At 40.5% G+C, this 15,143-nt stretch overlaps 1 protein-coding gene across 4 annotated transcripts in view; it reads left to right on the top strand.

Moving 5' to 3' along the window:
• MCTP2 (multiple C2 and transmembrane domain containing 2) overlaps nucleotides 1–15,143 on the top strand; it is a 104,903-nt gene that overhangs the window by 89,504 nt on the left and 256 nt on the right. For all 4 annotated transcript variants that reach the window (XM_075713584.1, XM_075713583.1, XM_075713582.1 and 1 more), the window contains 3 exons: nucleotides 7,987–8,096; nucleotides 10,467–10,576; nucleotides 12,915–13,012. In XM_075713584.1, the coding sequence (XP_075569699.1) occupies nucleotides 7,987–8,096; nucleotides 10,467–10,576; nucleotides 12,915–13,012 (318 nt within the window). The remainder of the gene's footprint in view (nucleotides 1–7,986; nucleotides 8,097–10,466; nucleotides 10,577–12,914; nucleotides 13,013–15,143) is intronic.

Here is a 15,143-nt window from a genome sequence, read left to right as displayed (position 1 = left end):
ATGGAGGACTGTAAAAGATAAGAGTGCTCTGTCCCTTTGGCACAAGCTGTTCGGTGGATGAATGCCTTCTCGGATTCGTGCCATCTTGGACACAGAGTTCAGGCTGCGTCCTGTCAGCTCTGGGGTCTGTCAGGCTGTCTGAATAAGGATTGTTTTAAAATTACATCACTGAGACATCCTTCTCCCACCAGTAGAAAGGTATAAACAAGTTGCATGCAGCTCAGAATGTAAGTTGTCTGATCGTTGACCATTTATATTTATTTTATCTTTTTTTTTTTTTTTCTTTTTTGACAATGACTGTAGAGCTTCACAAGCAGACAGTTGCCTTGTTGAACGAGTGTATCATAGCACCCGACTGGAAAGAGTTTTGAAGTCTTCCCATAATCCTAAGTTGTCTGGATAAAAGTTTGCATCTCCTCCAAAACAGACAAAACTTAAATTACTACAATTTCTAGGTCTAGTCATTGATTCAAAAGAAAATCAGAGACAAAACTAAATCAACAACAATTCCTGGTTTTGGTGTTGGTTTTGGTTTTGGGGTTTTTTTTGTTGTTTTTTTTTTTTTTTTTCTTGGAGGCTTTCTATCCAGTGGTGAGCCAATGTAGTCGTGCTTGGCTAGTGGGATATAACAGGGAAGGACCAGATGACACTGTGGCTTCAAGCCAAGTTATTTGGCAACTTCCAAGAAATGTTTAGTATCTTGTGTATTGGAGAAAGAGAACTGGGAAAAAGTCCCCAAAGAAGAAAAATCCAGTGTTTCTAATGTAGGAAATTTTCTGTCAAAAATAGGTACCAAAAATATACAAAGTTTTATAAGCACAGTTCAAAAAGACTCCAGCCGAACAAATTAAAGTCAAATTCATCCAGTAGCAAACAGCTGACATTTTCCATTTGAGTTAGATTCAGCATGTGGAAACCTTCCGTATGGATCTTATTTGTACGGGTGGATTACGATGAAAATTGCATTAATTTTCTCCACAGTAAAGGTCAGTAATTGAAACATGAACCAAGAGTCTATTGTGTAAGACTCTATATCCCCATACTTAGGAAAGGTCATTCAAGACAATATCATCTCATTGTTTTCTTCCCTGAAAGTATAAATAATTTCATTAGTTTTCCTCTTTTCTCTTCAATACAACAATTGCAATATAATATTTCAACATCTCCCATTCAGATTGCTGAGGAGAAATGATGGTAAATACTTGAAAACGCCCCATGATACACAGGGTATGTTCAGACTAACAAGGAGAACCCACCTCCACAAAATTATGGGCAAGATCATGTCCTAAAAAAAACCCACAAGGTGTGTGTTTGTGTAGGTGTGGACTCCCTTAAATTGCTGCTCTTTCTTCAGTTGGCTCGTCTCTCACTGCTTCCTAATGAGTCTATGCACAGACCATGAATACGTTAGTGCTGGAGAAGCCTAAGGGACAGATTCTGCTACTTGCCTGAGCTATGCTCAGTGCAAAGCTGGAGGATGGGACACTTCTAAGCACACATAATGATCTGGTCTTGCAACCATCTTGACTAAAGTGTAATACAAGTTTCCAGGTATCACTTAAGATACAATTATAGCTTCTGTAAGTTTTCTCCAAGCTTCTTATTAACCCAGTCACCTTCTGGTTAAGATAGAGTGCAGGGGTTGCTCTGGTTGCGCTTTGCTCTTTGCTTGGGAGCCTCCTGTGTATGAGAAACTGGAAGATAAATGCTCTGTTGTTATTTCTTATTTACACTGCAGCATTGTTTAGGACTGCTCTTACCTGTAGGCATTCCATAAATTGGCACAATCCTTCTCCCAGCATCATGACCCAGCTATTGATAGGAGTGATGGGAGAGAGGAGTTGAAAAGAGGGACTTGCAGAGGACTTTTAGGTATCCTGGGCACAGTGTTATGGCTCTCCTCATGTATAAACCTTAGCAGCCCTATGGCAGTCTAAAATTCTCCCCCTTACTCTGGAGGTAGGTAAGCTAACACCGTAACTTCTCTAAACCTCTGGAAGAATATTAAGTAGCACTAGGCAGGCCACTGGACCAAGCACATAAACCTCAGGGAGTTCTTGTCCCTTAAAAATTCCAACTATTTAAAATGTTGTTAAAATTTCTTTTGAATTGGGCGGATGTATGAATAGGTCTATCTTTCTCCTGTACCCCAAATTGCTAAAGATCATTACCTAGATTATAGATGATGATGCAGTAGTTTAAGTCTAATCACCATGTGATTGTTCTTAGGTCTTGTGTATTTCCAGGAGAAAGCACTTATTTTGGCCAAAGTTGTTTTCTTTCCCTTTTTTTAAATCAAAGATGACTGATGACTTTTTATCTCCATTCAGGCTTCTTTCCTGTTGCTTCTTATGCACATGTTCCTCACCTGAATGGTGTTTTATTCTGTTGTGACTACTGGTATTGCTTTAAGGCTTGTAGCAATACCACCAGACTTTGGGTTACTTTAGATCCCTATGAAAACGTGAACAAGTACAGCAAATGCCTCTTAAACCCCCTGCATTTCGCGCCTGTGCAGAGGGAAAGCAACAGAGTTATGACCTAAACCTCTCCACATAAGGTTTTTCTTGGGGTGGGCTTAGGAGGCTTTTGCTGGTCCTCTGTGTGTAGATGAAATTCGCCTAATGTAAGCAGAAGAAAGTGTAAGCATTGTTTAACAAGGCGTGAGGTGGTCATCTTCTGACTTTTAGCCAGTGGTCTCCCAGCCTTAGCTGTAGAATGATGTACCCTGCTGTTAAAATGTGTCCTTTTAAGGATGATGGTGCTCTCTTTCATATCAGTCTGAAGTAATTCTATTGGCTCTGGTGGAATTATTCCAGATTTCACACCTTTTTAACTGAGAGCATAAATTGACCTGTATGTGTTGCATTTCCTCTATTTGGTAATTATTTCAAGTACACTCAGATTCGCTAAATTTCCACAGTCAGGCAGGCACATTTGCAGCATGGTGTTAATAAACAAAAAGATCCTGTGATGCACAGTTTTGGGACTGCACGAGGCAATCGCTCAGAGTTTGGCAGCCATCCTCTCCGGGTACTCGTCCTCCTGGAAGTGCTGAGAAGCCCTCCTCGACACGCAGCAGACATTGCAGCACAGGGCAAGACAGTGACTCAGCAAGGCAGATTGCTGTGTTCGTTTCAGCCGCCTTTGGCTCCCACCGAAGGCAGGATCCAGTTCAAGGTTGCTGTGGTGACTATTTTCAAAGCTCTGCCTGGAATTCATTTTAGCTACCAAGAGACTGTCTGTCACTCCATGGCTACCACCTCCCACAGGAGCTTCATTCTGCTGCTAGACTGAAGCTGTAAGTGAAGTGTTCCCTGCAGACAATAGAGGCCGGTGGTCTGCTGTTTATACCCAATAAAATCATTTGGTTTCAGAAGTTCTTCATCTATGAGTATTTTGGCCTTAAGATGTTGTTTGGCACAGGTTTTGCTGCACACCGCTAAGGTTGGTGTTTTGTAGTCTAGCACAGAGCAAGTTGCAAGTGAAATCCAACTTTGGCTAAGTCTGCTTTTCTCTAAATAACTAATAACTAAAAACCAGCATGTTTTTTTTAAAAAAAAAAACAGAATAATAGTGGAGCAAAAAGGCATGCATGCCTGAACTTTTTTGCTGTCTTTCCCCTTTCCATCAATCTTGTTTGTTGCTAATACACTGGGGAATTCATATCTGGTACATGGAATAAATCCTGGTAAAACATTGTCCTAATGTGCTTGTAGCAGCAGTGGCATAATGAGATAGCTTCTGTAAAAAAGCTAAACCTGAAGGTTAGACCAGCCCAGGGCTAGGCAGACTAACTCTTCAAATTCCTGAAGATATTCAAGGTTTTCATTCCTGACTTAGTTGCCTGTATCCTGTTTTCTTCCTCCTTTTGCATTAATCCCTATTTATTTTTAGTCCTCCCCTTTTCCTCATCCTTGCCCCCAAATGTTCCTCAGCTTTATATATTGAGTTTCCCTTGGCATGCCAAAAATCTGCTGATGACTACCACTTGTTTGAAAGTCGCATGCAAGATTTCTTTTTGTATGAGTGTTTTATATGAAACCCAAGCAAATATTTAGAACTTGCTTATGACTTCAAGCCTAAGTTTTTAGTTGTGTGCATATGGTATTTGCAGTATACATCAGAAATACGCTTAGAGGACAATATTAAAAATTATCTGTGCATTTGGAGTGTTGCTTACTGGTTTGCACGTACCCAGAGGAAAAATATCTGAAGGACAGAGTTAAAAAATAGGGAACAGCTTTCTGTAAAGATGAAAGCTATTAATCACTGAAACAAATGATCACAAGAAGTAGATGATCTCTACCATCCAAGTTTTCAATTCAGTAACGGGTGTTTTGCTAGAGCAGAAGCAGTAACAAGCATTGTTTGGTCTTTGTTGCAGGGCAGACCAGATGATTGATAATTTTGCCTTCAGTCTCTTGCTCCGTAGGTCTTATGACTTCCCCTCGCAAGCCCAGCTCTGACCACTGTAGCTTGCCTGTCATGAATTGCCGTGTTCATGCTGGAGATGTCCTCTCCTGGCCTGCCCTGTATTTCACACACTTTCAAAGTCTTCATTGTTGGAAGTACCTCAATTTTGCCATCCTGTGACAGTTTCTTTTGCAACTGTCCCTGATGTTGGGGAGCAGCATGACATCATGGGGAAGGGAAGGACGATCACAGAGCTGTAGTAACCCTTTGAGTGCATTTACATGTCCTGTTTATTAACTGTTACATATTTTGGAAATAGAAAAATCTATAAACACCTTTCGGTACGGCAGAGATTTGGGGTCTTCATTTACAAGTTTAAGTTGATCTACATTAGCTGGACACAAAAGACTTAATTTCTGAATTTGCTGGGTGTTGGGCTTTTTTTTTTTTTCTTCCCCCGACATGCTTAATCTTTTGTAAGACCCCTTTTGTGTTTTTGTTCAGGCAATTAATGTAGAAATGAAGGTTTCTTAAATCAGGATATGCAAGGAAGATTTGAAGTAACACACTGATTATATAATTAATTCTCAGTTGTAAATTCATTTTGATGGAGTTAATTCTTTCCCAGAGGCTGAAGACTAGGTTTGGTCCACCCACAGTGCTGTAATCAGCTAAGAAATAAAGAAGAAAAAGGCCTTGAAGGAATGGAAGCTTCACGACCGGTTTTAGGGAAAAAATGCCGAAAACAGGCAGGATATTTTATTTTTAATTCAAACAAAAGCTTCTGAGCTGTGGTTTAGAACCATGGGTATCCAAATCCTGTTTTCAAGCAGCCTGATATGTTGAAATCCAAAAGAAATCAGAAAGGAATGACACCTGAGGAGGATGGAGAAAAATTATCTGGGTGGTGGGACCTTGCACAGATGGGAAAGTGTGTTTAGTGGAAGATTTATTTGGGATCACTTTTTACATCTTCCACAAATATGGTAACATTCAAATATAGCTTTCTGTTTGACAGTTGGCATTTACTAATAAATATGGACAAGTGACTGTTGTCTTGATGGACTATGAACTCTCTTACTGCTTCCGACAGTGTTTTGTGAGGTGCTGACTTCAGAAAGCATAAACAGCACTCCAAAACCTAAATAATTTGGAAAATCCTGTTTGTCGTACTTCATTTGTCTGCTTCTCTCTTGCTTAACTAGTGACCTAATCATCCCGTAGACGTGTTTAGACTGCAGGTTTCCAGAACAAAACAATAATAACAAAGAAAAGACGTTGACAAATTTCCAGGATTTTCAAATGATTCTGCACACATATTGCAGTGCATACTGCAAGGGCAGTTGCTAGCCTATTTTACTCCCTAATAACTGATTTCATTTACAAGGCTTTCTAGTCCCAGTCTGTCTCTGCCTTTTCCTTGGTTGGGCATATTTTGTATTGTAAATTGAAAATGCCATTGTCTAGGGGTGATTTTAGCGTGCATGCTAGGTAAGAATATGCATGCAATTGTCATTATATCCTAGGAACTGCTAGTTTCTGTTTTGTTTTTTTAGTCTGCTTGGTGGCTGCAGCAGAAGTTATGTTGTATTGGTTAAGCTGCATTATCACCACATTTCTAAGCTCAATCGAAGATGTGTAAATGAAGTCAGCATGATGCAGATAGAGCTGGCAGATGATCTTCCTTGCAGCTCTGGGTAGCAAGAGTAGGCTTGCCCTGGAATATCACTTTATACAAAGTGGTTTCTTTACCCCTCTGTCTGAATTTGGACAGAATAAAATTCCCACTGGCTGGTTCTTCATGAACTGCTCCCCAACTTCTACTTGCAAGTTTGGTGCAAAAAAGCCAACTATGGCTAAGGGACCATTGTACCATTCTAGTGAGTGAATAGTTAAATATAATCTTAATGTGTCATTTACATTTGAGCCTAACAAGGTTATAACTGCAGTTGTGTGAAAATGACTTTTTGGTGCTATTTTCACATAAACTGACTATTTATTTATTTATTTTGTTCTGGGGTTATTTCACACCCCAAGGGTTTCATTTTTGTTGGTTGTTTTATTAATGTAAAAATACTCATTTTCACACCCAAATGTGTGATTATTTAAAATACTGCTTCTATTCATTGTGCAATCGCTTGCAACCTAAAGGCAAATATTCAAATGTCTGGAGCTTGATAACTCCGTGGTGGTTTTGGCTGGCTTTTTAAACTCAAAAATTACGGTGAAGAGAAAGGGGAAGTAAGTAATTCAAAGGGTTAGAAGGGCTGTACTGTCATGTCTGCCTCTCAGCATCCAAGGATGGTTCATATGTTATTCCAGCACACAAGATGTAGTGTGGTGCCCCCTCTGATGCACACAAACCCTCTCACAGCACAGTAGTGCCAAAAGGCTGTAGCAATGAGTCCTCACCTCTACGGCCCAGTGTTTCTTTATGTAGCCTCTGATGCTCTCTCCTGCATGGAGAAATAATGTGGGTTCACAACACAGAAGCAGAATTGCAGCATTTGTTGATCCGAGTGTCTCTGGCCCTTGCTTACTCCCAACCCAACCTTTCCTGTGCCCTGGATGCTAGGGACCACAGAGAACATGGATGCAACTTGTGTTTTACCAGCATCTCCCCTCTCTGGGCACAGACTGGTTAAAACACAACTTAAAACGTCTTTCTTCTAAATTGGGCTGATTTTGGAGAGTCTAAATGTGATGTAAAATCAGTGTCCAGGGCTCTGCATTTTGTAATAAGTGAATGTTTTGCTGATTTCTTGCTAGAATATCTGCAACCACACCAATTTGCATGCCTGTATGTGTGTTAGATTGCTGGCAAAGAAATGCTGAATGCTGATAATTGTATACTGATTTCCAAGGCTGATTTAAGTCATTTTGATTTTTAATTCATTCTGTGCTTCCTTTTTATTTCTGCACATGTGTAGTAATGTCCTGTAATGTTGTTGCCTAAAATAAGCAGTAAGAAATGAAGTTGTGAGATGGCTGCTGTAAAAGGAAAATGACATTTTTTAACTTTGATTCTTTTTTTTTTTCCCCAGTAAAAGAATAAGTCTCTGTATACAGAATGTTCAAAAAAATGTTGTATTCACTATCTTGCTGCTAATTTATATAAAGAAAACAGCATTGCTGTTGCGAGTCTACAAAGCTCAGAAAAGTGATACTGAGAAGTTCTGCACAAGAATTTTCTTGTTCTTGAGAAGCACTGAGAACCCAGCACTCCCCTACAGGTCAACTGGACTCAGGGGTGCTCAGCATCTCTTCTGGTTTGGATTGCAGCTGGGTTCTTCAGTGAAAGCCTGGTTTGAGATCCTGCAGTCAATTTGCGTTAGAAGATGTAGAAACCTCTGTCCATGTGCTGAGGAAGAGGAAGAAAATATAGGGAACTATATGTCTTCATGTTGATTGCATGTGATAATCCTAAAGTGTGTGTTCTCCTTCCTTCATTGATATGCTTGAGTTCATGGATGCATCAGCAGTACTGGAGATCTTACTTTCTTCACATGAACATATTAATAAATACTGAATATATAAAAGTTTTAGTTTTCCTTTTTTTTTTTTTGTTAGGAATCTGAGAAAAAGGGGTTAATTGACCGCATCCACATGGTCCAAGAGATCATCATAGCTGTTCAAAGCATCCTAGACGAAATAGCATCATTTGGAGAGAGGATTAAAAAGTAAGTGATAATTTTTTCTTGCTTAGCTGTGATTTACAATGAAGCAGGGCCAGGAGGATTAAGGCAGAGTGAATGCCTTGCTCCAGAAATGACTGCAAGGTGCAGCAGGAGAACATGGCCAGTCCCACTGCTTCTCCTTCTCTTGGAGTCTTTTACTCCAAAAACCTTCCCAAAGCACAGAGAAGAGAAGCCATGTGCTCTACTGATGTACCTCTCGTATTTGCCCAGCTTTCTGGTCTTGTCTGTTTGTGATGGGGTAAGGAGTCATGATGTGACACAAGGGAAAATATTGCTTGAAGATGTGGGCACAGAAGTATCAGTCATTTCTTTTCATTTCCTTCATGGAAAGTAGGTAGGAATTGATGGTTAATGTTGCGTTTCCCACGCCCTCCCTGCCCTGGTCTGGTTACAGGGGTTACCAATCACTTATTTCCCTGCCCAACACATTGATGTTCTCTCTTTACCATTTTGAGCTGTCTGCTTCCTGCTGGTGCCATGAGGAAGCCCGAAGGGGGCTTTCTGGGTCTTGTTGCAAGGAGAGGCACATAGGGTATTCCTGACCTTACAAAGGAGGGAGGTGAAAAGCCTAAGAAAAAAAAAAAAAATCCCACACACAAACACACACAAACTTTTATAACCCAATCTTTATTGGAGCTTAATTGACCTACATTGTTTTCTGTTTTGAACACAGTGATGGTTTGTGATTGAGCCACACTTTAATGAGAAGCTGGGTTCGAGCTAAAAATACAGCAAACGCATGTGCTGTGGTTCTATGCCGGACACCCCAGCTGGGGTGGAAGTGGCCCAAAGATGTATTCCAGTCTATGAACAGGGCACTGTTCTGCCCAGCTGCATGGCAGGAAGACTCAGAGTGCTTAAGCACTATTAATTCTTGTATTCATTTTGGTAACAATGGTCTTAAAGAAGACATTGGGTATTAATGTGGATGCCCGATGTAATTTCAGAAGAATTCCATTGTAACTCAACAGTAATGTACCATTAAAAAATTGCCACCAAAGTTTTTCTGTAAGTGACAGACTGAATTGTGCTACAGTTTCCGTCTGTCACTCTAGTTATACAATCATAGGGAGTTTTAATAGTTTAACTGAATTGAGCTGTTTTGCTATTTTTTTTTACTTTAACTTAAGCTACATTGATTGATAATGATGGGTCCTCTCCCACCTATCTTTACTTAATATTTAATACATCTATTGAAGCTTAAAAAGTAATTCTTTTAGCCTCCTATTAATTTTATCTGTCAAGGGAAGTTCGTCTTATTTTATAGCCTGTTAAGTGGTCCACGTTCATTCTCTCTTCTTCCTACTCCCCGTCATCATGATGTGATGAAGTTAGCAGGCAGATTGTATGAAACAGAGATGCCCGGATCTGTAAATCTGCCTGTGGAGTAACTGGCATTCAGGTAGTCCAGATATCTCAATGCTTGGTGCATGCTGTAGAGATGTATCTTATAAGGGCACAGGGGGACAAAACTTCAAAGATGTGTTAGCAATAGCTGCTCACCTTAAGTCCATTGCGGGCTTACAGGTGAATGGTCTGAGTGAAAGGAAGTCCTATTTTGTGCTACAATGCTGCAAAACTCTGAATGACTGCAGTAACTGAGCCTCTTGAGAATGTTCCCCTTGGGAAAAAATCTGATGCAGGTTGGTAGGGTGCAGAAGCTTGGACTGCTGCTAGCATACTGTAGCTTACCCAAGACAGCATCCTATATACAGTGTAATAAGGAATTGTTGAAAACGTAAGGAAATAGAAGCAAATATATAAATATTGAGAGATTTATATAGGATATTATTTCCTAATAGTATACAGAGATGACTTTAACTGCTCTTTTAAAGTTTAGCATCAGTCATAATTAATCCATTCCAAGTTATTGGCAGGGTTGAGTCTGGCTACCTGCCACATTTGAGTCACGCACTGACACACATCACATGTCATCTCCACTGTGGCCCAGTGGAGCCAGCTCAGATGGCTCACACCTGTGGCACAGCCTTGTTTCCAGGTCCGATAATCCACCCATGAATAATAGAGAGCTGACCAGTGAGCAGAGATGTGTAACAAGTGCAACACATGTAAGAAGAAACAAAAACAACTCGCTACATGCCTAACAACTTTACTGAGCTCCCCATCTTCTCTCTCCTTATCATGATATCTGCTTCTCAGATATCTCCCTTGATCTGTTATAGCATCCAGATGCAGGAATCTGCCTATCCACCTTCCAAAGGATCTGCAATTTACAGTGCATTTGAAAGCACCAAGCGCTGCAAAGAGGTCATTAAATTATTATTGGGTAGCAGAGTACAAGCAGTGTCCAAGAGCAGAAATGTTGAGAAGGAGTATTGTTTTTCTTTACAGCACATTCAACTGGACGGTGCCTTTCCTCTCTGTCCTGGCCTGCTTGGTCCTGGCAGCAGCAACAGTCATTTTGTATTTTATACCACTGAGGTACATTGTTTTAATCTGGGGTAAGTACTCCACTGTGTCTCATCTTCATGCAATAAATACAATATATATCTAAAGAATGAAATCAAACAAGATTTAAATGACCTGTTACACAGTCAGCCAAGTGCTGTTGCTTAGAGGTGAATAAGTATGCTATGAATGTCTTAAAATTACCATTTTTTTCCCTCCTGGGTGATCCGATGATCTGCTTTTCTTAGTGTTCTTTATAAGTTTCCAACAGCACCACAAGAAGAACATTAGTCTGCATAAGCTACTTTCAACATTATTATTATTCTGTGGGAGAGTAATGAGCTTCCTGGTTCTGGAGCCCCCTGATTGGGATATGGTAGGGAGTGGACAAGATGTGTTTGAAGAGCTGGACCATGGAGGCCTGGACCTCGGGAGCTTTTTGGGTCTTAACTCTGCTGCAATCAGGAGGAGCAGTGTGCCCAGTACCCCATGGTCCAATGGAGGAACTGAGCATCACTTTGTGTCACGGGTCAGAAAGTATTTGTGTGAAGGTGCATCATGAAGTAAAAGAGGAGCTTTTAAAAATGAAAACTTGCTTGGTGGTGTTATGAAGAAGAGTAAGACAGTCTTTCACAAAAGGAGATGGTATGCCAGCTGCTGAAGATTTTCTTCATCTCAAAATGACCTTCTGTCTTCTTTAGAGTGATAGCTTTTATCTCAGCCTTGAGGTACAATTGCTGAGAACATAATGCAGGTAATCCTCACTGAACCACTGAAGCTTAGCCCCAGTGTGGCTCTGGGCTGCAGGGACACCCTATCACCCTTCCAGGGTTGAGCAATCTGCTGCTGTCTTGGCTCTCCTGGATGCAGAAAAGGGAGGGAATAAGAAGGTGGCAGTACAGAAAGCCACTCTTGGGCAAAAAAATAAATGAAATAAAGGATTAAATCAAACAAAAGAAAGGGCAAAAGGGAAGGAGAGAAATTGCTAGGAGTAAAAAGTTCAGTAACAAAATATTGCTGTTCTTGTATGGAAGACATGGTGAGTACATGAAAACTATACTTCCGTTCAACATCATCTAGACTGACAGGGCCTTCAAATATGATACATGTTAAACAACTACCCTGTGGCAAGGCCTCAAAAGACCTTACGGTATTTTCTGGTTTTTAAAAATCAGGTACACAGAAAATTGTGTTGGCATTTTGCTACAAGTATATGGCTTAAAAGCTGAATCTCAGATGTGAAGCAGGTACATTTCAGAGAGAGGAGAAGGCTGGAGCAGCCATCACATTTGAAATCACTTGCAGGAAAACTACTATGAGATTTTGGACAGGGTCATGATGGAAATTGAATGCTGCATTTTGATCCTTAGAGGCAACCAATATTTGAAATTTTTTGCTATTCTTTAAAATGGGTTAGCTGATTTTCTTCACCTAATGATCCTTTGCTCTTCTACCACACCTATACAAAGCCACACTACTTCCCCACTATTTCTCAGTGGGGAAGTGGTGGCAGTAGGTGTTAAGTGGCTGCATTGGCACAAGGGGATTGCTGGGAAGGGTGCACAGGCCTCTTACTTTTTCATCCCGGTCCATGCAATAGGGATGGTGCTGGCTGAGGGCTGCTCATCGCTCACTTTCCTCAAAAGCAGTAGAAGAGAAGACCTCATGATATCCACAATAACATGAACAATACACTCCTATGGATCTTCTCCTACCGCAGACCACCTCTGATATCTGAAGCATAAGTCCATGGAGAACACTGGTAGCACTGCTGCTGCAGTTAATAAGCTGAATTATTCACCCTAAGATCAAAATAAAGTAAACCTTGTGATAAGTTTTTACAGTTTCCCGCAGCATTGTAATATGGCCAACTTGTCAAATCTGGTTCTGCAAAGAGAGGACAAGCTACAAAACATGATGGGGAAGGGAAGCTTTCATTTTCAGAAGAAATGGAAGGAAAAAAACCCCTTTATCCTGCCCAATTCTTTTCAGAGCCCTGTAGTTCCCTGGGCATGAGGAGAGGGAATGTCTTTGGTCACAGAGAGTAGCAGATTTAACAGTAGTCTCAACTGCAAATTTGTATATTCTCCTCACAATATCGCCCAGATTGAATGCATGCTGCAACCTTTTTTTACCACGTTGTTGACAACAGATGATCCCCAAAGTAGAGAAATACCTTTATAAATAATGCCTTCTACTTCCTCCAGGAGGCACTTGTGAATGATTCCCCATGACAGGAAATATATGTGTGGCTTTAAGTCCAAGGCACTGTTTTCACACCAATTTTTACTTGTGAATTCCTTTTTCCTTTTTCACCTTGCCTGAACAATTTAGGAGAGAAGGAGTAGAAAGGGTTTGTATTATTTTGTTTGCTTTTTTTTATTTTCCTAGGCATAAATAAATTTACTAAGAAGCTTAGAAATCCCTATGCCATCGACAATAATGAGCTACTAGATTTCCTCTCCAGGGTACCATCTGATGTTCAAAAGGTAGGTAATGAATGGCCACAGCCAACAGAGGCAACAAGCGTCACTGAGAGCGGCTGGGTGCTCTGCTTGGGGAATACGATGCCAGTGCACTTTTGAATAACGGAGATAAGGAATTGGGGAAAATCCACAAAGGTGGGGGGCAGGGAGGAGGGTGTTAGAAGAGAGGGGAGCCAAAATCCTTTGTCAGAAGGATAAAATGATTGCAGAAAAATTATCCTGAAAAGACCTACTTAATAATGATCTGGAAAATCACCCAGCGTGGTTACTGAACTATGGTTTCCGTCACCTTTCTGCTCTGGTATTTGTACGGAGGGAAGAGAAAAATAGTCTTTTTGATAGAGATAACCATCCAAAAGGAATTGCTGAATTCTCCCTTTTCTCAAGATTGGGGGGGGGGGGGGGGGGGGGGGGTGGGGTGGGCATTGTTTCCCTGACTTTGTGCTTGCTGTGGGGTTTTTTTCACATCAGCTGTCCCTCAAAATTCTTCCTCCCCACCCACCTTGAACTCCAGGCCTCCCTTGGACAATGCTCTGCTCGTCTTTTTCGTTAGAGAAAGCGTTGAGATGTGTGTAAAATACTCTGTGGCTGATCAGATCAATCTTCTACCATTATGGAATTATAACTTTTAATCTAACCAGAATCTATCCTCCCTCAAGTTCAGCAAGTCTTGCTTCTTTTCATATTTCTTTTAAACAACAACACTGTCTTCAGGAATCTTGCCTATCTTCCTGGAAATTATTTGAACAATAAGTCCTTTAGAATGTCAAGATCTGTTTATTTCTCTTGGAGGAAGGAAAATAGTCTTGCTGGGTAATGAAGCCACATGATATAAAGGATTCTTTCTTTTGTTTTAATCAACTGGAATCTGTGTCCTCAGGCCCTGATCCTGATGCCCTGGATCCCACTGACCTTGTACCTTCCTCTGTGAAAAACTGTACTTTCACAGTGAGGTGCTGCTCACTGAATAAGGGGATCACAATCTCACATATAGTGATTTTCCTCTGTTGGAGACAGAAAAATAACTGCCCACATGCAGTGTCGAGGCATCTGGTAGAAACAAGGTTGGAAAAGGCTTCTGGTGACATTTATTTCAAGAGGCCACCAGATTGCTTGGTGGCAGCACTAATAACTTGAGAGAAATCTTGTCATAGACTGGTGGGAGGAAAAATGCTAAACAGAAATGATCATAGAGACATTAAGCTTCAGAGTATTTTTATTTTTTGTCATTGCTCTTGTAGAGCACGCTGGATTTGCAGTGATGGTTTGCATATGCCCTTTTAGTGTTTATGTTTAAAGATAAGCTGCTTTTCTATTTATGCTTGATTTAACATTTACTTTTATAAAATATCCTTGAGTGGTTTCTATCATTTGGGGATTCTTTGAGCTCTCCAAGGAAACCGATAACCATTTTCTATGGGAGGAATGATAACAGTTCCTAGGATGGGACAAACCTTCTCAGAGTTTTCCACCAGTGCTAAAAATAGTGAGTCTGTGTGACAGCCACACGCTCTCGTGAAAAGTCATTCATGGCAGCTCCAAAGCCCCTCTGTCTGCTTCGTTTTACATGCTATCAATGCATCATCATTTCACTGTGGTACTGCAATGAGTTAGAAATTACCTCTCTCTATACGTTAGCCATTTGCAACCCACACATGTTGGACAAAAGACAGAGGAGGAGTGAAAAGGACTGCACATTCAGCAAAAGTTTCCCCATGATTTCAGTGGGAATACTTTTCTGTAGCACAACAGACAATTTGGAGATTACACCATCCTTGTCAGTTTATCACACATGTTTTAACCATTATATTGTATATGAAATTGTTTTGAAAGGTGGAGGCAGCTTTGCCCAGGTTCTATTTGGGAAAATATTTTCCTTTTTTGAAACAATTAAATATGTCAGCATCCCAAGGTCTGTGTACAATTTTGACAACTGTCATCTTACTGCATATTGGGATCCACTTGAATTGAAACTCCTGAGAGAAGTTTATTAAAGTTATAGGTTAATGCCAGAAAGATAAGAAAAACAACCCCCAAACCAAAACAAACCCAAAAGAACTAGCCTACATTGCTGAAATCAGGTAGAACCCCATGTATCTCATTAGAAAAATCTGCTTTTAATATTTTCGTTTCA

The sequence above is a fragment of the Pelecanus crispus genome, chromosome 7 (assembly GCF_030463565.1).
Source record: "Pelecanus crispus isolate bPelCri1 chromosome 7, bPelCri1.pri, whole genome shotgun sequence".
In the NCBI taxonomy this organism is placed as follows: domain Eukaryota; kingdom Metazoa; phylum Chordata; class Aves; order Pelecaniformes; family Pelecanidae; genus Pelecanus; species Pelecanus crispus.
Note: the sequence above shows the minus strand (reverse complement) of the source record. Positions and strands in the feature narration are given on the sequence as shown.